The sequence below is a fragment of the Choloepus didactylus genome, chromosome X (assembly GCF_015220235.1).
Source record: "Choloepus didactylus isolate mChoDid1 chromosome X, mChoDid1.pri, whole genome shotgun sequence".
In the NCBI taxonomy this organism is placed as follows: domain Eukaryota; kingdom Metazoa; phylum Chordata; class Mammalia; order Pilosa; family Megalonychidae; genus Choloepus; species Choloepus didactylus.
The window spans coordinates 167,166,385-167,193,618 of record NC_051334.1 but is presented as its reverse complement, the minus strand read 5'-3'; the positions used below and the strand labels follow the sequence as shown (position 1 = coordinate 167,193,618).

The 27,234-nt window shown below is 37.2% G+C and overlaps 1 protein-coding gene and 2 non-coding genes across 5 annotated transcripts; all 3 read left to right on the top strand.

Annotated features, from left to right (window-relative positions):
- On the top strand, window positions 1-26,630 carry PABIR2 (PABIR family member 2). Of its 3 annotated transcripts, XM_037821973.1 has the most exons (11): window positions 1-71; window positions 971-1,214; window positions 3,408-3,498; window positions 7,394-7,450; window positions 7,742-7,785; window positions 7,877-7,931; window positions 8,185-8,286; window positions 8,555-8,640; window positions 9,830-9,891; window positions 12,091-12,187; window positions 24,856-26,630. In XM_037821973.1, exons 2-11 carry the CDS (start codon window positions 1,117-1,119, stop codon window positions 24,920-24,922), a joined length of 759 nt encoding a protein of 252 aa, XP_037677901.1. In that variant the 5' UTR covers window positions 1-71; window positions 971-1,116; the 3' UTR covers window positions 24,923-26,630. The 3 variants fall into 3 exon arrangements, with proteins under 3 accessions (XP_037677901.1, XP_037677902.1, XP_037677900.1); XM_037821974.1 differs by having other exon boundaries at window positions 7-1,214; window positions 3,408-3,486; XM_037821972.1 differs by having other exon boundaries at window positions 7-1,214.
- On the top strand, window positions 11,817-11,955 carry LOC119523909. Its single transcript, XR_005214712.1, has one exon. It is a non-coding gene; the product is annotated as a small nucleolar RNA U109 (small nucleolar RNA).
- On the top strand, window positions 20,121-20,260 carry LOC119523908. Its single transcript, XR_005214711.1, has one exon. It is a non-coding gene; the product is annotated as a small nucleolar RNA U109 (small nucleolar RNA).
- Window positions 26,631-27,234: the final 604 nt, after the last annotated feature.

Here is a 27,234-nt window from a genome sequence, read left to right as displayed (position 1 = left end):
CCGGACGCGGCAGACTGTTGGCCCGGTGGAGACTCCCGCTTCTGAAGCGTAGGAGGCTGAAGAGGCGGCAGGTTGTAGATTTCGGTCTTGGCCCCAGAGGGTTCCCAGGGGCCATTAGAACCTAAGAGAGGAAGAGGAGGCACGGCGGCGGCGGCTGAGGGATCGACCCCCCCCCCCACTTGTCCTCGAGGCGGGGAGGGGGGAGGGAGGAGAGAAGCGCTGATCACAGGGCTGAGGAGACTCCCGGACCGGGTCCCGGGGCATGGAGGGCTGGACCGGGTCCGGAAGCATGGGGAGCTGGAGCCGCCGAGGCCGCCCGGCCGGGCCCTGCCCGACTGTCAGCTCCTCGGTGTTGGCGCTGCCCGGGCAGCCGCGGCTCCTGTAGCCGGGCCCCACTTGAGGCCGTCGGTCGGAAAGTAGCAGCATGAGTTCCGCCGCTGCCTAGTTTCCTCCCCCTCCTTCTCTTCTCCCTCTGTCCTCCTTTTTCTCCTTCCTCTATCCTCTTCCCCACACTTCACCATTCTCTTGCCCACCCCCTGTGCTTCTCTTTTCCTTCACCACAGTCCTCCTCCTCTCCCTGCCCTCGCCTTTTCAATCCTCCTCTTTCCCCCTTTGTCCTGCTTTCTTCCCTTGTCCTACTTTCGCCCCTATTCTCTTCCTTTCTTCTCTGTCTTCCTCCTCCCTTCCCCTTCTTATTCTCCTTTTACCCTCTCTGTCCTGCTCTTCCATCTAGACTTTTCCCCTGGCTCTTCTATTCCCTCCTTCCTTCATCTTTCTTGTTCTCCTTCCATACCTCTCTTCTTTCTATCCTCCTCCTCCTCCTCTTCTTCTTTTCCCCTCCGTCCTCTTCCTTCAATTCGGTCGCCTTCCACCACAACCTCTATCCTTCTTCCCTCCCTCACTACCATCCTCCCTTCCTTATCATCCTCCTCCTTCCCTCCTCCTCCTCTCCTACTTTTCTCCGCCCCAGCCCCCGCCCCCAAGCCTCCACCCCTTAGCCCCCGCCCCCAGCTGCCAGTCCCCAGCAGCCCAGTCCTGCAGTGAGAGTCTTGGGAGTCCATAGCTAAGCACCAGGAGCTGAGCACTGCCTGCTGTGCCTGCCTGCAAGTCCCCAGCATGGCTCAGGAGAAAATGGAGCTGGACTTTGAGCATGACACCTCTGATGGGGGCAACCTGAGGAGATCCAGCAGTGCTCCCCTCATCTATGGGCTCAGGTGAGCAGGGTTGTAGAGGACGGGCTAAAGGTTTGGGGGCTCCCTGATCCCATGCAATCAATCTTCCTTCCCCAAAATGAGAGTTGGAGCTCCTTTGGGCTCTTCGTACTGAGGAGATGGGAGCTTGTTTGCTTGACAGTGACTTGGGTCCCAAGGTGGAATGAAAGTTTGACCCCAAACTTTGGGCAGTGTGGGGGAAAGGGCCCTCTACCTGAGGCTCTGTTGTCTTTCTCTAAAAGGAACTACAGGAAGCTTGTGGCTCTTCTGACTGATTGCTTGCCCTGCCTAATTTACACCACTGAATGTCAGACTGAAGCCCCTGGAACTAGACTTGCAACTTGATGCCTGTCTCTAAGAGCTGCTATTTCTAAGCTTAGTTTAGGAACCCTGGCATTAACAGAGGTTTACATTAATAAATCAGAATTTGTCTAATAACTTGTAGTTAAATGGTGTATTCATGTGATATTAAGTGGTTTGGATTCATCCTAATGTATTCATATTCTAAAACTGCTTGAAATGCATTTTAGTGAATAAAAAAAGGTGGCATGTAGCTTAGGTCAGTGAGCACACAGGTTTTAGAAAACAATGAAAAGAATTGACTGTTGATTTTTAGTGGTGGGGTCTTATGTTTTCATGTGAGTAAATCACCAGAGGGTTTATTTTAAGGTAGAATCTTGTGATAGTGAAGGTTAGGTTGGTTGGTTCACCTGAGCTATTGCATTCCACTTTTATAAGTAGACAATTCATTATAGGTAGAGAGTCAATTTGGGAGACCTTGTAGAAATGAAATTAGTCCAACAACAACCAAAAAAAGAGGATAGGAATAGAATTAGCCAAAAACAATTAGTCAAGTACAATGAAGGACAGGGAAGAAGCAATCCTTTGTCTGTTGAGCTGATTAGAACATCTGTATTTTGGGGGAAATACAGATTTACTTTATCTCTTTTATTAAATACCGTTTTGAAACTGAGGGAATGATGTAGTGATTCTTTGCTTTCCTAGGGCTGTCCATGGCACTACGTTTATTTTTGATACTATAAGAATAAACTGGTCTTTCTTGGTTGTCTTTTTAAATCTGGTAAGCAGGCAGTTGCTAGGAACTTGGGTCATCCTGTTGAACTGTATTTATACAATTCTAGAAATAAAGCACTGTTTTTTGAATCATGATTAAGTAGTTTCTTGAAAGGTAACCTGATGTGACAGAAGAAGGGATAAGGAGGCTTGGCCTAGTCCCCATTTTCTCACAAGCTAGCTATGCTCATGAATGAGTCACTTAACCTTTCTGAGTCTCAGTTTTCTCATTTAAAAATTAAGAGGGGTGAATTAGGTGATCTCAATGGTCCCTTGAAGCCTAATCCCATTCAATTCTGAAAATCCTTCTTGAATTCTTATAAGAATGGCACTCTGCTAGGCACTGCAGGGATGTTACTTGAAGATGAACACAACACCTTTGTTCCGAGGGATTTAAGATACATATATACTTTCTTTAATGAAAGGTATAGTTTGCTAGATGCCTCAAGAAACAGCTCCTCTCCCAGTATGCTGTTTGGGTTCAAAGATGGGAATGATTGCATCAGGTTTGTGGGATTTCGAAGAAAGGCTTCATGAAAGGTATGGCATTTGAAATGGGTGTTAAAGGAGAGGAAAGATTTTAACAGATGGTGGTAGGAGAGAGGGCATTTGAGGTAGAAGGAACAACACGAGCAAAAACTCAGGTATGTTTATTCAGTTGAGCAGTGGGATTCAAAGGTCGAACACATGTTTAAGGCAGTAGTGGGAGATGTGCTGATAAGAGTACTATCGTAGAACTCTTGGCTTTTTTCACAACATGGTACACACAAGGAACAATATTTGTGGGTCTTCTGGGGTAAACAGATTAGGCTGCTCATGTCTGGTGGTAACCGGTTTGAGGGCCTGAGCTCTGACCAGCAGCAGCTGGAGGCACCCAGTCTGAAGCTCCACCCCATGCGTCACTTACTGCCCCCAACAACTGAGGAGATCAGTGTCTCTGCAAACCTGTGATCCACAGCACACCAGTGCAAAGAGGACTGTGAAGAGGACGGTGAGGAGTGAATTCACTGTATGAATGAGAAGCCATGGGAGATGTAGTTGATAACTAGAGAGTTGACAGTAATGTTAGTTGCAAAATATCTTAAATTCAAAGACATTAATAATTTTCTTTTTATTTTTCAGTGACCTTTCACAGGTTTTTCAACCTTACACCTTTAAAACTCGGAGGAATAGTACAACAATTATGAGCCGTCACAGCTTGGTAAGTATAGAAGTAAGTATCTGAAGTGATTTGGATTGAGGAAAACACTTTCAAATGTAATTTATTTCTTAAAATTATGTGCTGTGCACAATTGTTTATGAAAGAAAATATTTGTTTTACCTATCTTGTTTAGTGCTTACACCGTGGCCATTCTCAGCTTTCAGTGCAAAAAGATTTGGTTAAAACTTTTTTGCTGTGGGACTTTGTATTTTTAAAAATTGCTCTTTGTCACTACATGTACCATGGTTGTGAGGTAAGTCAGTATTAAATTCTACTTCTAACTGAGAACAGTGGTTTCTGTCCTAGGATGCAAAAATCATTTGAGTAGGAGAATATTTATTTCTGACTCTTATGTTGGACAATGCTGTTTTTCCAAAGGAAAGATTCCTTTAAAATGCTTGTATTTATATTCTCAGAAGAGTTGCTGATTTTGTCTGTTCTATATAATCAGAGCTGCCAGGGATCACCTTATTAGTTGGTTGCATTAGAGGAAATTATGATGAGGTTTTAATATAGTAGCATCACTTATATGGAGTGCACTTATCTAGAGTATATTGTGTAAGAAGCAGCAAATCAGAAGAGATATATTGGGGTTAAAGAAATACTGATAACTGGTAGCAAAGGAGGAGAAGGAAAAACTGAAAAGCTGAGAGTTTAAAAAAAAATTAGTCTGGGGCAGCTTAGTATAAGGACCAGTTAATACACCCTGAGAGAGTCACTGGTATCGAATGGTGTAATCCTTTATGTCTTAAGAATACCTGGTAATTAACCTGTTCTTAAATTATGGTAATACCTATGCTTGTATGGTATCTTACACGTTACAAAGTATTTTCACACATTTAATTCTTCGTACTTCTCTATGAAGTAGGCAGGGTGAAAGATATTTTTCCCATTTAAAAGAAGAGGCAGCAAAGACTCAGATGATATGAGTGACTTTCTCAGAATCACACACTTAGTGAGTGGTAGAGCTGAGATTAGAGATCTTCCAGTGCCATTTTGTTTGGTATAACCTGTTTAAGAAAGGGAAAAAATTAACACATTTTAGAAAGAACTCCAGCTGAAGTGGTTGAAAAATACTTAAAGGGGAAAATGTTAATTATCTGGAGGTTTGATTCACTGACTTCTTCCCTGAGGATATGGGAAAACACCTTACCTACTTATTTTTGCTGTATATATGAAAAAAGGTTTATAAGGGTTATACAGCCATGTTCTTGATTTCAATTGTGTAGCAAAGAGGGAAAAAATAAATTTGCCTCTCCACACTTCACTTTCCTTGTTTAAGATGGGAAGATTGTTATCGGCTCTAGTCCGGATTCATCTCTCACTACTCACTGACAAATACCCTTTGCTCTGGCTGCACTAAAATACCTAGCTTTCTGAAGGGACCATGTTGATTCACTGCTCTGTGTTGATTCTTCTGCTATCCTTCACCCCAGCCCTTTCTCCTTTCTGGCTTTCTGGTCCTTCAAAACTCAGTTTAATCCTTATATCTCCTTTGAGAAGCTTCTCCAGAAGTTTTTGGGGTCTTCTATCATAATATTAATTACATTGTAAACATTATAGCACAGTGTACAATATAAATCTTGATGTACTTATCTGGGTCCTGTAGTAACCTGCCAAAAATATGGTGTTGGCAAATGAAATGGAAAAGAGGAGGCTGAGGAAAGAGATATGCAGAAGTAGGGTCTTCTTGTTTGACAACTGATTAGATATAAGGGCAAGGAGAAGGAGGACTCAACATGACTGACATTTTATTTCTTAGTGACCAGGTGAATTGGTGTTGTCTTTATTAGGAGTAGGGAACTTGAGAGGCATTGGTGGTTTGAAGGGAAAGAAGATGAATTCTTGTTGGCATGTTGGGTTCAAGGTGCCACTGGCCCCATGCCATTCCCTAAAGCAATATTTTAAATCTTTTTTTTTTTTTGAACACTGTAATCTTCCTGTCTCACCACCTTTTACTTTCAGCGGAAGACCCTTGCTTCTCACTTCACAGAGAAGTTAGACACCTATCTTGTTGAACTTCAACTTTCTTCTTAATAATATCTTTACCTTCACATATGGTGTTTTTCCCTGATGGCTCATAAATTTTCTGACCCTTCTGCTCCTTTGCTCTGTCTTTCATCTCCTCTCTACCTCCTCACTGGCTCTTTTCCTCCTACCTTTCCTGGCTCATTTATCTAATATCTGGAAAAGAGATCTTTTGCTTTTCAATAGGTCTTTCCTTCCCTTTTGTTCCTTCCCCTCTCTGAGTTTTTTCAAAGTATAATCTCCAGTCAACTGTCTCTAATTCCTTTTCTTCTAATTTCTTGCCAATACTGGGCCAATTCGTAGTCTCACTCCTTCTACCACAACTCCATTAAAAAACTGTTCTTGCAAAAGTCCCCAAAGCCCACCAAATTGTCAATGTCAGGGGCCTTATTTCTTATCCCACTTGAGCTCTTTGCTTTACTTGACACCACCAGGCAGCACCTCCTTAAAGCTATTAGCTTAGTTCTCAACCTATACATTGCTCTCTTGCTTGTGGTACTAAACATAGGTTTGCTGCTCCCTGTCTGTTTTCTCGTCTACTTTTCCATTTTGTCTAAAATTGAAAAGTTGTACATCACATAGATGTGGCATCTAAATTTCTGACTTTCTCTGCAGTCAGTTTTTGGCAATTCTTACTTGGCTTTCCTGATTATTTCACTGTTTTTTGCTTCCTTTTGTTCTCTCTGATATATTATCCTGTTAAGAGTCTGCCCTACCATGTTTTCTTGACTAGTAGCCTGTCATTTTTCAAATGACCTTATTAAGGTTTCAACAATACACACATACTACTTTCATGTTGGAGAAAAAGAAAAGACTTTAAAAGGATTTTACTGGTTAAGTTTTTCTGTTTTCAAAGCCTAGGAGAGGAAAAAGTAAAAGAAAGGGGTGGGAAATGAAGGAGTATCTTTTGAGGCAAAATCATACTTCAGTGGATAACTTTTAAAAATTTTACCTGAGTTAGCTTTTGCATAAAAACTTATAGCAGTTTATCACCATTTTATACTACTTACTACATTAGTATTCAGGAAGGTTTTAATAGGATAGTACCACTGTAATAGGATAATTGACTTAACTGGTTTTATGGTATTAGACTAATTTGTATTTCATTAGGGAACAAATAGTAGTTGTTTACATTACGGCTATTAGAACTCTGTAAAATCTGTTGAAATGAATTATACTTTAAATTTTGCAGTCAGATTGTGGTTACATGGAAGAGCATAATTTAACCATTTCTAAAAAGTCATTTCAGCTTTGTGTTATTAAAAAAAGATGATCTAAGGGAAAGCAACAGCTTTTTAAAGATATACCTGGTCTTTCACACTAATTGTTTTTTAACTGGTAAGGTTTGTGGTGATGGCATTAATGATCAAATTTTAGAAGCGATTTAGATTGTGTAAGCAAAGTCTCCTTATAGCAGTTTTGAGGTATTTTTGATAAACATTAATCCTAGACAAAATATCATACTGGGCTTATTAACTTGTCTTCCTCTATTGGTGCATTGGTGATAAAAATGAATAAAATTAGTGTTTTTTTACTTTCTTTTCTTATATAGTTCTTTATTTTAGATAAGTGGGGTAAAGGATTTTTCCAAGGCCCAGAGTCTCTTTTTACATAAGTTTATACAGCTCAGCATTCATTTGGGAAAAGTGGTAAAGTCAGTGCCTGTCTAGTGACAGATGGTGCTTTGAGTTTGGACACCTGGTGTACTTTCTAAAGACTGAATGTATTGCCTCCAGTACGTTAATGTTCAGTGATTTAAAAAGTTAAATTTCTAAGAAGAATATGAAAAATCATCTAGAAGTAGGTTGTATACCAGTACTGACAGCAGACTGCTGCTTTGTGATTCAGAAAATAATACATGTTTACTTTTTCTTTCCAGTTGCTGTCATCCTCACCTAATCATATTCCTAGTAGCAGACTGCATCAGATCAAAAGGGTAAATTTTACTTACTAGCTCAAATTTAAAATTTTCTGGATTTTACATTTTGCTTTTATTTTCATTTTGAAGATTTAGATATTTAAAATGAGCCAGGGTACAACTCTGGTTAGTCGTAGACAGACTAAAATTCTTCCAAGCATGTGGATAAAATATAGATGTGGCATGAGCGACAATCTTAGAATGTTAGTTCTGCTATTCTGTGATTATGCCAAATAATCTTTTCATTTTATTTTAAATATAGAAATGTGTGGATAAATATTATGTTTTCAGGACATGTTGTCTTTGCAGGAAGAAGGCATGGATATGATGAACAGAGAAACTGCACATGAGAGGTTAGTGCTTCGCAAGAATAGGATATATAGCAGGTTATATTGATTACGTCTTGTTTGTAAGCACTGATGGCCTTTCATTTTGTTTGTTTAGGGAGGTGCAAACAGCAATGCAGATAAGCCAATCATGGGACGAGAGCTTGAGCCTGGTAAAGTTTCCACATATTTGCTTGTTTTTTTTATTTTCTAGAAACTTTTATATGGTTCATTTACTTCATTGATTTTCCCATATACTTCTGTGCTTTCTGCTTCCAAATCTGTATTTGTGTTTGATTTCTGCTTTTCCAGCAGAATATTAGTTTGCAACTTTTTAGAGTCTATATATTTCTGCTCTAAAAATGTAGTAAATAAGAGTTGCAATGTGCTGAATTGTTATGAGGAGATAATACTTTATGTTTGCAGAGCGATAGTGATTTTGACAAGCTGGATAAATTATATTCTCCTAAGAGAATTGACTTCACTCCAGTTTCTCCAGCACCATCACCCACCAGAGGATTTGGAAAGGTAGGATCATTGACAAGACATAAACTGTCACATACATGCTGAGCTGTTTACTTTCTAAAACACACCCATGCATTGTCTCACTTTTAAAGAATTCATTGACCTGATAGAATGTTAGTGAAAATCTATGATAGTAATTTGAAAATAATATATATAAGACATGGAAACAAACACTTAAGCAATTCTAAGTACTTTGTTTCTGTCATTTTGAAAAGAACCTTTTGAAAACCGGAGCACTATACCTATTTTAATATTAAATATATTTTTCTAGCAATGTTTGTCACCATCATTGCAAATGTTTGTGAGTAGCAGTGGGCTACCTCCAAGTCCTGTTCCCAGTCCAAGGCGATTTTTGAGGTGAGTGAACCTGAAGTTTAAATGTGAGTACCATTCATTAAATGTCTCTCAGGTTAACTTTTTCCCCAACATATAGCAAAATTGAGAGAATTTCACAGTGAGCACCCATATACTCACTGTCTATATTTTACCATTACCATTTTACCAGATTCATGTTTTAATTTGAGACTTAATGCTTACTTATATTCAGAGGACACACATACACATACACACAGACATAACACACATGCAAGGTGATATGTTCTTATTAAGGATAAGGGAAAAGAGTTAAGACTATAGACCAGTCAAAACTCAAAAAAGGATTTTTTAAATGCAATTTTATTGAGATATACTCACACACCATCCATCCAAAGTATATAATCAGTGGCTCACAATATCATCATATAGTTGTGCATTCATGACCACAATCAATTTTTGAACATTTTCATTACTCCAAAAAAAAAAATGAAAGTAAAAAAGAGCACCCAGAACATCCTATACCCCCCATACCCCCTATTATTCATTTACTTTTTGTTCCCATTTTTCTACTCATCTGTTCATACACTGGATAAAGGGAGTGTGAGCCAACAAGGTTTTCACAATCACGGTCACACCGTATAAACTATATAGTTATACACTTGTCTTCAAGAATCAAGGCTACTGGGTTGCAGTTCAACAGTTTCAGGTATTTCCTTCTAGCGATTCCAATACACTAAAAACTAAAAAGGGATATCTATATAATGCATAAGAATAATCTCCAGAATGTCCTCTCAACTACATTTGAAATCACTAATCCACTGAAACCCTACTTTGTTTCATTTTTCTTCCCCCTTTTGGTCAAGAAAGCATTCTCAATTCCACAATGCCAGGGCCAGAGTCATCCCTGGAAGTCCTGTCCCTCATTGCCAAATAGGGATTTTTAGTAAGATATCTTTTTAAGAAAATCAGTTGTGAGTATTTTGTTTTCTAGGATGATTTAAAAAATTAGCTTAAAATACCGTGTTATTCCAGATTGCTTTATACCAGGTCAAATCCTGTATTGTCATTTCAGTTACTCAACCTACAGCACAGACATTTTCCTTTTCTCTCTCCCTATGTGAATGTCAATTTTGTTTATTTATTTATTTGGTGGGCTGTAATACTGTACTGTTATCTTCCATCTTGGAAGGAAGTATTTCAAGTCATCCCATTTATTTATTCATTTGAGCAGGAGGAGTCAGAGTCCAGTCAAGTGCATTAGACCCAGTGTTCTTGGGCCTCTTAAAAGAAAAGGTATGCTTCACACTTCTGATACTAAACCTGACCAAGCTTGCTTTAAAAACTAGAATTCCTGTCTGAAAGTAATTCAAGGCATACTCTCCTTTTTTTCCTAAAGAAAAGTGTATTTTTCCCAATGTATGCTCTACCGATTCTAAATTTTATAAATTAGGTGCTTGATACTATCTGTATATTTTTTGCATTTCCTAACTGAATCATATTCATATATCCATATTATCAACATATTTTCCAAAAATATTGCTTCTCAGTGATCCAAATGTAAAAGAGATGAATAGTTGATATGTTACAGAAATACATGCTTATGTCATAGGAAATAGATCTATAAAAATTCTGTATGCTCCAATATAGGGTGAGGTTTGCTCTGTCCCTCCCACCCCACATAATTATACCTCAGCAAAGAGGGAATTGTCTTACACTCGAGTTTTTGATATAATGGGGTGCTTGCTCTCTTAATTATGTTATTTTGAACCACAAAGCACTAAGCTAAAATGATCTCAATTAATGCTAGTTTTAGATGCTTATTGGAAGGCACCTGATAGACACTGTTAAAAAAAAAGGCATCTTGGAAGGAAGTATTTCAATTTAACAGGGTTAGCTGTTTTTCTCTGGGGATATGACCACATGATTGCAAGTGTTATATGCCATTTTAAACAAGAGTTTTAACAATAACTGTTAAAAAGCAATTCAGTAAGTGTTTACTTTGTGGAAATCACCTTTGGGGTCAACAGAAGAAACAACTCCTAATATTGAGTGAAAGGGTTATTGTGACTTGAGTTAAAACATTGCAGTGAGAGCCATCATACATAGATTCAAATTGTGCTATATTTCAGACAACTTAAAATTGAAGATGGTGACTAAATTTTATTTTATAAATAGTCTTTTTCCTTAATGTTGCAAGGATCCTTCTCAGGAGCTATTGAGTGAAAATAACAATTGGAAATTAAAGCTATCGTTGTTACTATTATTTTTAAATTTGTCTCAGGAAGTTGGTGGAACTAGTTTGGTTGTTTAGTTTCATAGCTATTCCAAATTATACCAGCAGATGGAGGGGTTCTTTGCTAAAAAGGGCTAAAGTCTTTTGTTAATGAGGCAGAGTTGCAAGCTGTGCAGGCACTTTTAAAGCTACATATTAAAGCATGGAAAAAGCAAATAAAAATATAATTTTTCTTGAATTTCAGTAATTTTCAGAATAGCTTCAGAAGAACGGTAATATGAATGAATTAATAATATGGAAAAATGGATGTTACATTTGTTCTTGCTTCCTCTTTTTTCCTCATGAGAATCTTATATGGTTTTAAATTCAAAGTTACTAATTTCCTATTTGAGTGTAGATAGGCTCATGAATTAAATTGTCTTTAACATTCCATTTTAAAGCTCAGATAAAGAGCTTCAAAACCAAGGGGTGTTGTGTGTGTTTTAGATAAAATCACAGCTTATTTTGAAAGGGGCTTTTTCTTTCTAAGTTAGGGTTGTCGGTCTCTAACTTAGGGTTGTCAGTCTCTGCCTAACAGGGTTGTCAGTCCTGGTGGTGGAACATTAAGCATTATTCCTGTTGGTGCAAAGTTTTTCTCTGACCAATTTTGAGAGAATCTGTAGGCACCAAGGTAGCCAATACAATGCCAATTTTGCAAATTGATTAATAATTGCTTTCAGTTACAGATGTGCTTTCAAAATTATATTTTTAATCTTTATTTTCACCAAATAGTCTAAAACAACCTTTTACTTAACACACTTTATGGAGATCACCACTCCACAAAGGCTATGTGTTTTTATAACCTATTTAACTTCAACTCAGGAAATGTTCAGATATCAAAATAAATGACATCAATAATCTTTGCTAGTTATCCAGCATAAATTATTATTCACTTTGAGCTTCGCTATTTGTAAACACTTTATTTGCTACTGTGGTTTGATTTATTTTGTATGATCCAGTCAATGTTTTATTCTTTTAAAGAACATGAGTATATCCATATCATGCAACATATAATAAATGAGAATTTTTGGGGGGTTGCTGAGTTTTTGATTGAAGTTATGTGGTAGTATATTTCTTCTACTTTAAAGCACATGGAAAAAGAGCTTTTAAGTAATGGCTTGAAAAAGTGAATTTTGGTTAAACAAAGGTCACCGCATTTTAACCCAAGCCTGTATTTGGGAAATTGTGTTTTACAATAGCACCTTTTCTTTCTGTTTTAGGTGAAATGGAGACAGAAAGCCAGCCCAAGAGACTTTTCCAAGGCACTACCAACATGCTATCTCCTGATGCTGCACAGTTGTCTGATCTCAGTTCATGGTAAAAAATGAAATAAAATCAAAAGGATATTAGGGTATGACCAATTTAAAAAGAGTCACATCAAAAGTATATTGGGATAGTTTAAAATATATTCAAGTCTTTATCCATGCTTATAGATGGGAAATATAAATCTCCATTAGAAGCATAGTTAATGAAAAAAAAAAAAAACCCAGCAGAAAGTCATGAGTACTTCTTTTAGAAGTGTGTGTATCTTTTTGGTACTTTCACTTTCATTCCTAGCTCCTGTTACATTAGCTTCTCTTAGTAGGTGCTAATTGTGTGGTAGAGTGGTGTCAACAGTTGTATAGCCTAAGAAGGAGTTTCTGGGTTGCTGTGGTAATGCATGTTGACTGTAGCTGCTCTGCTTGCATTTTGTATTATATCCTTTTGACTTAGCAGGGAATACCCAGCATTCTCTTAAGCATGATATTCTCTAATTAGCATTACATGTTATATAATCATTTTGAAAATTGGGAGATATTCCATCACAATGCTAACTAAGTTTCCATGTTTTAGTAACCCTTCCTGATTCGCATGGCCTGGTCACAAATGTTTTTGTTACTTTTACTCAGTTTACTAGTTCAGGTCTCTAACTCAAGGACCTTCAGTGTGTTTATGATAAAGTTTTTTTCTTGTCCTATCCATTGAAGTTGGGCATTTGATGCTGACATTTTGGAAGGAAGGGGATGGGATAGTAGTAGTGACTGGCTAATATTTTGAAATCTTCTGGTACATTCTAATCAACTCACTGAGCACCCATGTTCTAGACACAATTGGGTAGTGTCTTTCAGAACTTTACAGGTGTGGGTCTTTTTAAGAAGCCCATGAAGGCACTCACTTCAAAAATAAAAGGATGGTGGCCTTTAAACTCAAGAAGTGTGTAGGCCACTTGTAAGGTATAGAGATTGATGATTCCTTCTTCCCATTATTCTCATTATTCATTGTTTTATGTAAGATAACTTGTACTTTTAGTTGACCAAAAGTTACAAGTTATTCTAGTTTATTAGACTTGTTGATCAGCACTGTTCTAACCTTGGAACAGATGGCTTTTAGATTGTTCTAGCTATTTTCAGCCCCACAGTCTCTTTTCCCTCTCATCTCTGCCTGTCCTTGGTAGCTCAGTGTGCTAATTTTGGTATGTAGTGCCTTTCCAGGTATGTAGATGATTGCAAAGAGAAACTTCTGAAGCTTGTCAACAGGATAGTGGATGAAACTGTATACTTAGTTGAAACTGCATATCACAGTTATGGTAAAGTGTGTTTTAATATAGGCACGTGAATATAAATAGATTTGCTTGCCCAGTTACTAACCGAGGAACCAAGTTAGGTAAAAAAAATATGAAAGCATTTTGCCAAGCTAAAAACATCATACAGGGGGAGGTGATTTTTTTTTATATTGTCTTAGGCTGATTGTCCAGGATGCCATAAAGCAGGTTCAAGCAAATAAGTAAGAAAGGGAAGAGAAGGTACAGTATTTGTCAATAATCCTTTCCCCTTATTCAGATGTTTATTCCTCTGTGCCATCATTTCTCTGATAGTGGCTATGGTGAGACTCCTATTTCTATTGCCACTACTCACATCATCCTTAGACTTATGACTGGCTGAGAGAACTCCGGAACATCGACATTGGTGATGAAGGAAAAGTTCGATCCTTTAACACCAAAAGTTGTTGCCTCAAACTGGAGAGGAGATTTGCTTTATTCAGAGCATAGAGTGCTAACAAACCAAGACATGGCTCCACTAATATGTTTAAAAGAATTCTCATTCTTTCTCAACCCTTTCTAATGGACGTTTTCAAGGAGACGCGAAAGTAGAGAGAATAGCATAATAAATTTCCTAGTTCCCACCTTCAGCAGTTGTTAACACAGTCATCCTCGTTTGATCTTTTTCCCTCCACCACCTCTGGAGAATTTTAAAGCAGATCATAAACATCATATAATTTCATCCATATATACTAGAAATAAATTTAATATTTTCCTAAATTAATGGGTAACCATTATTAGTCAGACTTAGTTGAAGGAAATTGGATCTTTCAATTTTTGTTCCATATTAGTCAGTTTTTGAGAGCCTATATTCTTTTTTTAATTCAATTTTATTGAGATATATTCACACACCATACAATCATCCAAAGGATACATTTGCTCACAGTACCATTGTAGTTGTGCATTCATCACCACAATTAATTTTTGGACACTTTGATTACCTCAAAAAAAAAAAGAATAAGAATAAAAATTAAAGTTAAAAAGAGCACCCAAAACATCCCACCTCCCATCCCTCCCTATTACTCATTTACTTCTTGTCCCCATTTTTCTACTCAGCTGTCCATACACTGGATAAAGGTTGTGTAAGCCACAAGGTTTTCACAATCAGACAGTCACACAGTATAAGTTATTTAGTGATACACTTGTCTTCAAGAATCAAGGCTGCTGGGTTGCAGGTCAACAGTTTCAGGTATTTCCTTCTAGCTATTCCAATACACTAAATACTAAACGGGGATATCTATATAACACATAAGAATAACCTCCAGAATGTCCTCTTGACTCCATTTGAAATCTCTCAGCCACTGAAACTTAATTTTGTTTCATTTTTCTTCCCCCTTTTGGTCAAGAAGGCTTATTCAATCTGATGATGCTGGGTCCAGGTTCATCCCTGGGAGTCATGGCCCACGTTGCCAGGGAGATTTACACCTCTGGGAGTCATTTCCCACATAGTGGGGAGGGCAGTGAGTTTACCTGCTGAGGGCAGTAAGTTTACCTTCTGAGTTGGCTTAGAGAGAGAGGCCACATCTGAGCAACAAGAGAGGTTCTCTGGGGGTGACTCAGGCACAATTATAAGTAGGCTTAGTGTCTCCTTTGCAGTAACAAGCTTCATAAGGGCAAGCCCCAAGATTGAGGGCTCAGCTGTCTAAATTGGTAGTCCCCAGTGCTTGTGAGAGTATCAGGAATTCCCCAGGTGGGGAAGTTTAATATTTCCACATTTTTCTGCAGTCCCTCAAGGGGATTTTTGCAAATACATTTTTATTCTCTGCCCAGATTACTCTGGGATGTATCAGGGCTTCACACTAACCTGTTCAAACCAATCAGATCTCACTCCCTATTCAAAGTTCCATGTAATTATGGTGTTTTAATAAACTGACCATACAAATTAAATTATACAGTGTGTTACAGAAAATATAGATCTTGCACCAAATAAACATCTCTTCCTTTGGTATCTACAGAATTTGAAGTTTTAAAACACCTTCAATATCATCCTTTACTCTTTAGTCTGATTTACCTTAGTCCTAACCAAGTCCATTTTGTTCATATCTCTAATTGAAGTCTAATCTCTTTTTCAGGCTCTTTAGCATTTGCTGTATGGGGTAATGCTGACATTCATAGCTGCCAAACTGTGGTTCTGAGTCTCAGGTGTCACATATACCCAGAGTTCCAGGGACTGACCAGCAGACACAAGAGCTCAGCATCTCAGAATTTAGAAATAGCCCTTATAACTCGGAAGTAGATGTAACTGCTTTAAGAGCTTACAATCTAGGAACCTTTACCATAATCCTTCCCCTGATAACCTGTGCTCTCAGATTCAATTCTCAGAGTTTGTACATTATAGTTAGTCCATATGAGTGAGTTGTTATAATGTTTGTCTTTTCATTTCTGGTTTATTTCACTCAACATGTTGTCTTCCAGGTCCATTCACCTAGTTACATACCTCACAACTTCATTCCTTCTCATAGTCACTCAGTATTCCATTATATAGATACACCACAGTTCACCATTGTGTTCGTCAGTCTGTGTACCTTTAGGCCAACTCCATTCATTGTGAATCGTGAATACTGCCACCATAAACCCCACTGTGCAAATGTCCACTCATGTCCCTGTTCTCAGTTCTTCTAAGTATATACCCACCAACAGGGTTGCAGGACCATATGGCATCCCCAAACTTAGCTTCCTGTGGAACCATCACACTGCCCTCCAGATGGGCTGCACCATTCTACTTCCCCACCAACGGTGATTAGGTAAATTCCTCTCCACATTTTCTCCAGCATTTGTACCCCTCTGTTTATTTTTTAAACAGTTTTATTGACACACCATACATTCCTTCCTAAATAAACAATCAATGGTTCCTGTTATAATCACTTACTTATGCATTCAACACCACAATCTGTATGAGGACATTTCCATTTCTTCCACAAAGAAAGAGGAAGAGGAGAAAAAAGAAAAATGGAAGAAGAAAAAAAAATGATGACTAAAAAAAATAGAAGGAAAAAATACAATAAAATAAAATAAAAAGGTTAGACAACACCAGTGCCAAGAATCCTATACCTCTCCCTTATATCCCCCTCTTACAGACATTTAGCTTTGGTATATTGCCTTTGTTACAATTAATGGATGCATATTACAGTGTTACTCTTGACTATAGACTGTAGTTGGCATCGATTGTATTTTCCCCAATACCATCCCATTTTCAACACTTTTCAAAACTAACATTCATTTCTTTTTCCTCATGTAAAAACATTCTTGTATTTGTACATTTAATCACAATCATTGACCACTCCAGTTTCACTAAGTTATACCATCTCAGTCTTTATCTTTTATCTTTCCTTCTGTTGTCATACATAACCCTAAGCTTCCTCTTTCAACCATACTCACAGTCATCTTTGTTCAATGTACTTACAGTATTGTGCTACCAACACACAGTATTGTGCTATCCATTTCTGGATCTATACAATCAATCCTCTTGAACATTCTGTACTCCTTCAGCATCAAATGCCCGATCTCGACCCTCTTTCTCTCTCCTGATATCTCGATTTCTACAACTCTTCTCCAAACCTCTCTCTCTTCGCTCTGTCTGTAGCACTCCCTTTAGTATTTCTTGTAGAGGAGGTCTCCCATTCACTAACTTTCTTGGTGTCTGTTTAGCTGAAAATGTTTTAAACTCTTCCTCATTTTTGAAGGGCAGTTTTGCTGGATATAGGATTCTTGGTGGTTTTTCTCTTTCAGTATCTTAAATATATCATACCTCTGCCTTCTTGCCTCCATGGTTTCTGCTGAGTGATCCACACTTTAGTCTTATTGAGCTTCCCTTGTATGTGATGGATTGCTTTTCACTTGCTGCTTTCAGAATTCTCTGTTTGTCTTTGACGTTTGACAATCTGATTAGTAAGTGTCTTGGAGTAGGTTTATTTGGATCAATTCTGTTTGGGGTTCGCTGCGCTTCTTGGATCTGTAATTTTATGTCTTTCATAAGGGATGGGAAATTTTCATTGATTATTTCCTCTATTATTGCTTCTGCCCCTTTTCCTTTCTCTTCTTCTTCTGGGACACCCATGACACATACATTCATGTACTTCATGTTGTCATTCAGTTTCCTGAGACTCTGCTCATATTTTTCCATTCTTTTCCTTATATCTGTTCTTTTGTGTGTAGGATTTCAGATGTCCTGTCCTTTAGTTCACTAATCATTTCTTCTGCGTCTCCAAGTCTGCTGTTGTGTGTCCCCGTTGTGTTTTTCTTCTCTTCCTTTGTGTCTTTCATTCCCATAAGTTCTGCCATTTTTTTTAAGTTTTTGAATTCTTATGGTCACTCAGTGTCTTCCTCATATCCTTCCTCTCTTTTGTCACATTCTCCTTCAACTCATTGATTTGATTTAGAATATTTGTTTGAACATCTTAAATAGTTGTTTCAACTCCTGAATCTCAGTTGAGGTGTTAGTTTCTTCCTTTGACTGGCCATATCTTCATGTTTCCTGATGTGGCTCATGATATTTTGCTGTCTAAGCATCTGATTTTCTTGATTATTTTATTCTGGAGGTTTTTTTCTCTCTTTTGCCTAGGGTTTTCTTGTTGGTTGTCTTTGATCTCTGTGTGTTCTTTGTTTCTCTTGCTGGCCAGTTGTCAGATTGGCTCTGCCCCCCAGTCTTCCCCCCAAATCAGGCACCCTCCATGGCCTGCCACAGGGATAGGAGGTAGGCACTGGGCACCCCAGCAAGTTCACTGTGTGTGGTAATATAGATCTGCTGGCTTCCAGTGGTGCTGTGTTTTCTGCCAGTCAGCAAGACCTGGGTTTGTTTTAAAGCCCTGCTTTAACAATTGGGTTGTCCATATTTTTCAGCCAGAACAGGGCTGGGTTTCCGTGCAGGGCCTGTAGACCAGCTCCTATGGTCCTAATAAAGGGTCTGGAGCATCTTTTTAAGTGTTTCAATTCTCTTGCACCTTCTGGACTGTCAGATGGCGCTGTTCAGTAACTTAATCATTCTCAGAGTCTGCTTTGCCTCTCAGCACAGGCTGCATCTACCCAGGTGAGCTGAAACTGTAGGATTCCTATGCCCTAGCTTTTCTAGCCAAAATCTGGCTCCATGTGGAGCTCCACCTGTGGCAATGTACTCCCTCAGCTGACCTAGTACTCCCACTGTCCACAAGGCAAGGAAATGGTTGCTGGCTGCTGCTTCCCCCAAGGGTGGGGGAAGAGATTTCAGATCCAGGGCTGGAAACACAGTCTCTGTCCACGTTTTCTCATCCTCTTTGTTCCTCAGTGACCTGGGCCTTGAAATGTCCTCCACTGTTCCTGGGTTCTTCAAATGGTGGGGGTATGTCTCATTGCTGTGCGAGATTTTAAAATCTGTGTCCCTGGTGGAAGGGTTCCTATCTGCTGATTCTGTGCCTTTCCCACATGAGACCAAGTGAGGGGGAGGGGAGAGGACCAGCTGGTCTGGGACAAAGATTCCTGCCTGGTATTTCTTCTCTTTCCTCAATTCGGCATCTGCAGGGTCCTTCTCTAGTCTATATCCTCCTCCAGAGTTTCAGACAATTCACAGTTGTCCTTTTTTTCATTGAATCTCTGGAGAGGAGTTTTCAGTAGCTGTTTAAGTTGATGGCATCACTCTGAGAACCTATGTTCTTTTATCTCTTCAGTTTTTATTTTGAATATCTTTAATTGTATTTGTAGATTTTAGTCTTTTTAAAGGACTGCCATGCTTTAAATTCCTGTCAGATCTTTTGTATTCTGGGTAAAAATACAAGGGGTGCCAAAAGTGTTTGTGCAGTTTTAGGCTTTCTGAAGTTCAAATGCTACAAACTTGCAAATAATATCATTTGAAAGTTTAATTATTTAAATTCTTTACAGTCCATTTTGTGAATTTTGAATAATGAGCTTTTAATTGTTGTTTTAGTCATTGTTTGTCATCTTCAATCAGAAGGATTGAAACAAAAATTAAAAATTCATTATTTGAAATTCACAAAACTAAGCCAATGCAATTTAAGTAATTAAACCTTCAATTGATGTTTTCTGTAAGTTTGTAGCATCTGTACTTCTGAGATTATTAAAGCTTAAAATTGCACTAACACTTTTGGGACACCCTAATACTAATATTGCTGACAGTTATGTCTACATTTCAGAGATTTTAAATATGAGTTATTCCTTTTATGTAAAAATTGGATCCTATCTCTTTAATGCAGTTTCATTGATCAAACTAGCTGCCTTCTGGTTTCTATTGCCAAGGATATCAGTCTACTTGATACTAAGGAAATAGTTTTTATACTACCTTTTAGAGAGCAGAAAAAGTATCTGATCATTAGTAGATATTATCTCATTATTTAAATAGTTACACTTTGCTCCCTGCCCCATTCCCACAAAGAAAAGGAAGAGATATGTTTTTAAAACCTTTAAATTCAAGTTTATATACTAGATCATAATCTTTAAAATCTGACATCTTTGAAGTATAACTTCAGTTTGAACTTTTAGTCTGGACCCATTTGGAATTTGTGTCCAGTATACCAATTGCTGTCCAATTGCTAAATGAAAATTCTTAAATCTTTGCCAACCAAATCTGGGGAACATGTGTCAGCAACAAAGCAGGAATTACATCATTCAGTATTCAGTTCTTACGAACCTCAAGGGTTTCATCATAGCTGGGAAATACACCTTTGCATGGTGGTTTGATTCTTTTTGCATGTTGGAAACTCTTATTTTGCTCCTCATTCTTTTGGGAATATGGCTGTATCCATGGTATGCTGTATTAAAAAAGAGTTTTCAGGGCTGCTAGCCATGTAGTGAGGATTAATTAGTAGGATATTTCTCCTACATAAAAGGGCAAAGTTTCCCATGAATTTTCTTGCCTGGTGTATCTGTGTTAATGTAACTGCTAATTTAACCTTTATGGTTTTATTTTAACAGTTTTTGGTAGATTTCTCTTAGTGGTTTTAACATTATTTTCTGATGTTAGATATATATCATGGCAAAAATAATTTCATAATGAGTATGTGGCACGTACAAAAAATAAGTTTTAATCCTGATTCATTTAATGAATTAATAAAAATATACACATACATTTTTGAAGAATTTATGTGAGCCCCTTAGACATCTGTGCTGGCACTTTTAAACTCCTGTCCCCACAATGTGACTGGAAGTGATCATATTTAAATGTGTGATCTTAAAACCTTGGAGGTTGTAAGGAAAGATAATGCTCTGCCTTTCTTGAAGGTAAGATAGTAGAGATGGGAAAACATTAACAGTCATAAGTATTTTCTCTTGTGTGGTTCAAATATTGCCTCAATATGTAGATTCAGTGGCTGCAATGAATTCGTTCACTTTTTATTCAAGTATCTCTATGTCCACTTGGTGAATTGTCTAGGTCCTTTTCTTTTTTAGTATTGTCTGCTATCAGCCATTAGTCTAAGGCTCCTTTAGAGCTCAAGCTAGGAAAGAAAGAAGAGAAAAACTCATATTGGACCATATTTTTGTTGCTTTTAGAAGCTCTGGTAAAAGGTTTTATAGTGGATACTGCGAAACTGCTTTTGTGCAGTGATCTCTGTATGGATTAAAAAAACATGTAAGTATTGCTTTACGCACATATTATAATAACAAGGGATGGTATGTGATCTGTTGTCTGCCTCCATGACCATGTGTAGTAATTTCAGATTAATTAAAACAGAAACTAGATTTTAGTTTCATGAAAATGTCTGGTGAAAGGTTTACCAAGTTCTGAATGTGAATTGCAGTGGAAATTAAATGTAAGTATGCTATTTTTCTCTTAATGAACAAAATTCTATATGTTAATATTTAATAGTAGAAAAGAAATTCTTGAAACTAAAATTCATATATTTTTTCCTAATTTTCTTGGTAACTTCTTCCTTAGCTTATTTCTCTTAAGGTAAAACTCTGTTAGAAGGTAGAATTCACTGCATGAATCATGGTCTACATTTTTTGAATGAATACAGAATTCACCCAAGCAAGCAGGTCTTATTACAAATGGAATCTTTTAACCCAGGGCTCTCCATTGGTCTGGTGGTCAGAATAAGAAATTATTTATGTTCAGATTATCTAGTTGGTGGCCAAATTTTAATCTAAGCCTGTTTCTACCTGCCAAGTAGCATACAGCATATCCTTCAGCTGCCCAGCCAATATATGCTTTAGGAAAGTAAATTCGTTTTAATATTAGTCTAGGCAAAAAATGAAGGAGGAAAACTCACATATGTTCCAAAGGAGAATATAAAGGTCTTTTGATTTTCCAATGTCTTAGATTATCTGTACAACTTTCTTTCATTAGTTTGAATAATTCATATTTTAGACCCATTTGCCATTTGGTTGAAAAAATATTGGAGCCAGTTAAATTTTCCAAACTTCTTACTTAAAAGCAGTATTAATGATGCATTTGATGGCAGTGAGCATATGGTAAGAGTACTGTGGAATATACTGTTTCCATTTTTATTTTTACTTTTCCGAAGCCTGTTTGTATTCCGTCCTTGCCTAGAAACTATCCATGGGTAATAGAAAAGCCATTTTTGAAGAAAAGTAGAAGAGCAGAGAAGCACTGGGAAAGAGTTAAATTTCATCAATGGTGGTATGGGGCTCAGAAACTTCCAAATGTGTCCCATAGGTTACTTAACACTAGAATTAAATTTTAACTTGGAATTCATAAAAATGATAATATTAAAGACACACCACATTTAGACTCAAAGCATGTTAGACCAGAATGGACTTTTGCAAAGGAGCTAATAATCTTGGAAGTACAGATGCTACAAACTTACAGAAAACATCATTTAAAGGTTTAATTACTTAAATTTCATTGACTTAGTTTTGTGAATTTCAAATAATAAATTTTTAATTTTGTTTCAGTCCCTCTGAAGATGGCAAACACTGACTAGAAAGTTAAATGCTCATTATTCAAAATTCACAAAATGGACTGTAAAGAAATTTAAATAATTAAGCTTTAAATGATATTATTTAGAACATGGTGCAAGACAAAGCTTAAAATTGCACCAAGATTTTTGGGACACCCTATGAAATTTATGTCTACATTTCAGGGATTTTAAATGTGAGTTATTCCTTTTATTTAAATCCTAAAACTGCCTGACTTCTTCTCCAGCTTCGTCTACACCATGTTCTCCTTACTCTCTGTACTACAGCCACACTAGTCTGCTTTTCGTTCCCAGTACTACCCTTGCTTCTTCCCAAACCTTACCTAGTTAATGCCTACTCCTCTTTCAGATTGTAGCTCAAATATCACTTCTGCGGAGCCTTTTCCTGTTCCTCTAAATAAGATCAGGTTAACTGTGTTTTATACTCTTATAGCCCCTTGTATCTTTCCTTCATTACTTTGATCACAATTTGTAATTATATATCTATTGGCATGATTATTTTTGTACTATACTGTAAATTTGGTGAAGGAAGGGACCCTGTCTGTCTTACACATCACTGTATTTTTAATATCTAGGATAATTTCTGCACATGGCAGGCACTCAATAAATATTAGAATAAATGAATGAGTGAATGCCTAAATTCAGGCCACATACAGGGTATAGAGCTTATATGTTGGATTGATGGGACTCAGAGCCAGAAAGGCAGCATGATGCCCGATTGTGAAGGCTCTTAATTCCATGCTGAAGTGAGAAGCCGTTTTATGAGGGAGGCCAGATTGATTGTTGGGAGCAGTGAGGCCCTGGGCTGGATGGGTAAGTTACCCGTGAGCTGGCTTATAGAAGCTCTTGATGCCCAGATCAGGAGGTTTAGTGGAAGGATAAGAGCAGAAGTCAGTTGTCAAGATTAAAGATACTGAAGATATGAAGATATTGGGCCACAGATACAGTGTATTCATTTTAGGGATCAAAGAAAGGAGTCGTTTTGAAATAAACCTTTGGGTTTTGAAGGCAAAAGGAAAGGGAGCTGTAAGAAATTCATAAAGGGAGGATATTATATGAAAGGCATATAATCAGAGGGGAAAATAAGAAGAAAAATACATTTGAGTTGAAGGCCACTTGGGAGTTGAGAAAAGTGGTAAAATCTAAGGCAGTTAAAAGACTTTGTTCTAGAGTGAGAGACTATGAAGCAGTATACTTAATAGATTACTTCAGACGGTCCAAGGTACCTCAGTAAGTAACCATTCCTCTTACTCTAAGCCTGATTGGAAGGTAAGAGGAATATATAAAGATAGAAATCGCTTGAGCTGAAGGTAGGGCACCTCCCTCACGAAAGCCATGTCATGTCAAGAGGAACACTTAATATATGTTGGACATTCTGATGCCTCCTGGAGAGCACTCAAATGATACAGGACCTTGAAGGTCTTACTTTGGATTCTCGTGACTTTCTCATTTTGCAGGTTTCTAAATGTAGTAATTCATTGCTCTTGTGCGTATGCTTTTTATTATTTACAAATGCTCTACTGATTCGTGAGTTCTTCAAACTGTCATTGCATGCTGTGTTTACCCTGATAGATAGATGCATTGGCTTATAATTCTTTTTGCTTTGTCCTCAGTTCAGATATTTTGGATGGCAGTAGTAGCAGCAGTGGCTTATCCTCAGTTTCACTGGCTAGAGGCAGCGCTACCACAGACTGTCCAGTAGCATGCTCCAGTTTATGCTCTTCGTTCATCTAGATGGATGATCTCTCACCCAAGTGACTTAACTATTTCTGATTCAGTGTTTTAACTGCTGTTTCCTATATAAATCATTTAGTGAGGAACGCAGAGTACTTTGATCCATAATGAGGATTAAAGTTTTAGAGATTTCAATGATTGATTTTATGCCGGTCATTTTTGGCATCCCTCTTCGCCAAAGTTCAATTTTGCAAGCATAGCAACCTTACCAGTGTCTGTTTTGGCGGACCTCATTTTGTATTTAGTGACTATATCTTAAATACTCGTTTTTGGTTGCTTATAGATATTTTTTCCTAGTGCCTCAACGGGCACCTATTTTAGAGTCTAGAAGTTTAGGGAAAGTACTGATATGTAGTTTCTGTAATGGTTCTTTCTCCCAGCAGTGATATGACAGAGTCGATCAGAAATTCTCTTGCCTGAGAGATTTTTTTTTTTGTTCTCTGTTAACTACATAGTTTCAAATCTCTTTCTTTCACACTAGCCGAAGACTTGCTTTTGATTATATTAAATTTTTATTTTTCTGCATCAACTTCAAGTACATTATTTTATTTCTCTTTCCTGTTTGAGCTGCTTACTTGCCATTTCTCACAGAGAGGAAGAAACATAGTTTCTTTCATAACTATGCACATTACTTCTTTGCTGTTGGAGTGTATGAAGTGAGGAATGATTTTAGTGTTGAGGATGTAAGTGGGCTTAGGGATACCTGGATTAGATACCACAGGTTCTTATGACTTAGCCACCATAGTTGCTATTTTTATCCCCAAACCTGCTTCCCTAAGGAATATATAAAATATTGTTAATATTTCTAGGTGGTGTTATCAAGAAGAAATTCCTGCCTTGACCAGATGTGTGGAGCATCTACAAATGAATGAATAATATTATTTACACAGAACCACTGTGTATAAAAGCATACATGGAGCTGTCAGTGTCTCGAGTGGTATTATGAGGCCTTAGGTGCCTTGGGGTACATTGTTTTGCTATATGAGATGTAATAAGGTAGGGTGAAAAGGGGGGCTTTATGTGATTGCCACATACTGTTTCTGTTGCTGCTTTTTTCTCATTACTTTTTGTCATTGGATTTGTTTTTCTCATTTTTGTCGTGTGGTGATTGGTGTTGCTCACTCTGTGTTAGTTATGTGGCCATCAGAATCAGAATCCAGTTCTTGTTCATGCTGTCTTATAGTTAGGGCAGCTTATTATCTATAAGGTATCTTTTAAGAGCTGAACAATTCAATATGATTGTGCATTCTGCTTTTAAGAAGCTGTTTGAGCTCTGAACAGTGTACATGGTAGTAAATCTGAGGTACCATAAAAGTTATTTAATTGTTAAGAGAGGAAACTCACGACTGAGCTATTTTAGAAACCTGATTGTACTCTATTGCGATGTTATGTTATTTATTATTTATAAATGTGTAAAAAGTCTGTTGTGATGGATTTTGTTTTTGATGTTCAGGCATTGGGGTTGGATTGTGTTTAACAGGCAAATTTGCCTGCTAGGTTCATAATATTCCATTTCTTAAATGATCGTAAGAACCAAAAACAACTGCAGTTTTGTGTTTTGAAGGCAAAGATCTTTGAATTTTAAAGAAAGATAATGTGCTTTGAAGGTACTCACAAACTGGTAACATTATATGGCTTGCAGGAGGACCTGTTTCCTTTTGGTTAGACGAGAACTTCACGTAACTTGTGGCGATTCTGTTATAGCATTATATGTGTTCTTTATTTTAAATTGTAACAACCACCATGATGGCCATTTAATGGCTTAATTTCTCATACAGCTTTCCCCTGTGCAAAGTGCATAGTCCTTCAAAGCTAACATAAATGTATATATTATGAAGAATGTCCCCTAGTATGCCATTTTAAAGAAAAAATACTTTGATGGTGTTCAGTGTATTTATTCTGTTTGTATAAGAGCCATGTTAAGATGTTTCTGCCTAAATCATATTAATAATAGATGGTTTTATCTTACAGGACATGTATCCACCTTTACTGTCTTCTTTGCCTTAAAGGGACACCTTTGGCCATAATTTTTTTTTTGGCTCTAATTTAAGACTGTTAAGTCTTTGAAATGTGATGACATTTAAATTTATTTTTGAAATTGTAGCACTTCAGTGGTGGGGTAGAACTGGGACAGGAAAATGAAATTGTCCAGATGGTATGAAAACTAGGAAGCAAGATGACTTGCTTTATTGTTTAAACCAAGGTTCATTTTTATTTTTGAAATTGACTAGCAAGTTAAGTTTATGCAGGGATTGTTTTGAAATAAATAAAAAATAGATATGTTGAGCCTCAGATGAGCTTTGTTGGCAGTGCCCCTTTATTTTTATATAAAGTCTAATATTTGAAAGGTGATAATTGTTATAAAGTAAAACTCTTCCTATTCTAATATTATATCATATATTTCAGGCTTCTATTTGTAAACAAGTATAAGAGATGAAACAATAAGAAATTCCTATATATACTGTTTTTGCTTGACTGACTTATATAACCACTGTTTCATGATAACTGCTTTTGAAATAATAGAACGTTTTGTGAAATGCTGGCCTTATGTATATCTTAGAATGCAAATTTAATAAAGTGTACACATGCCTAAACTTTTGTAAATTCTTTCAAAGTCTATCTCTTTTCTTATTAACAATTATTTTCTGCCTTCATATTCCAATATTTCATTCTCTGCATCAATTTCAGGTTAAGTTTTAAATAAAAGATATCAGGAACACAGAAGAGCTAATAACTGTGTTTCCCAAAACAAAGAAAGACCTCTTCACATAATCTGTCAAGTTTTCAAGAGCATTTTTTAGAATTTGGTGATTTAGGAGGTTCTTGTCAAGACCACACATATTTCTTGTTTTCAATTTATCTCATACTTTTTTTTTGCAAATTTGTAAGCCACAATAAATTGTTTTTGGAACAAGATAGGGTACAGGTCAAACAATAAAAAGCCTTTTATGCATGACTCAGGTTATAAACGGTCAATTTTATTTCCAGTTTTTAAAATACATATTAACTATTTCATTTTAAAATAATTTGCATTTCAAAGTAATTTCAAACTTACAGAGAAGTTGCAAGGATAGCAAAAAGAACTTCCTTATTTCCTACACCAGATTCCCTAGTCGTTAACATTTTACCACATTTTCTTTATCATTTTCTCTTGCTCATTCTCTCTAGAAATATACATTTTTTCTGAA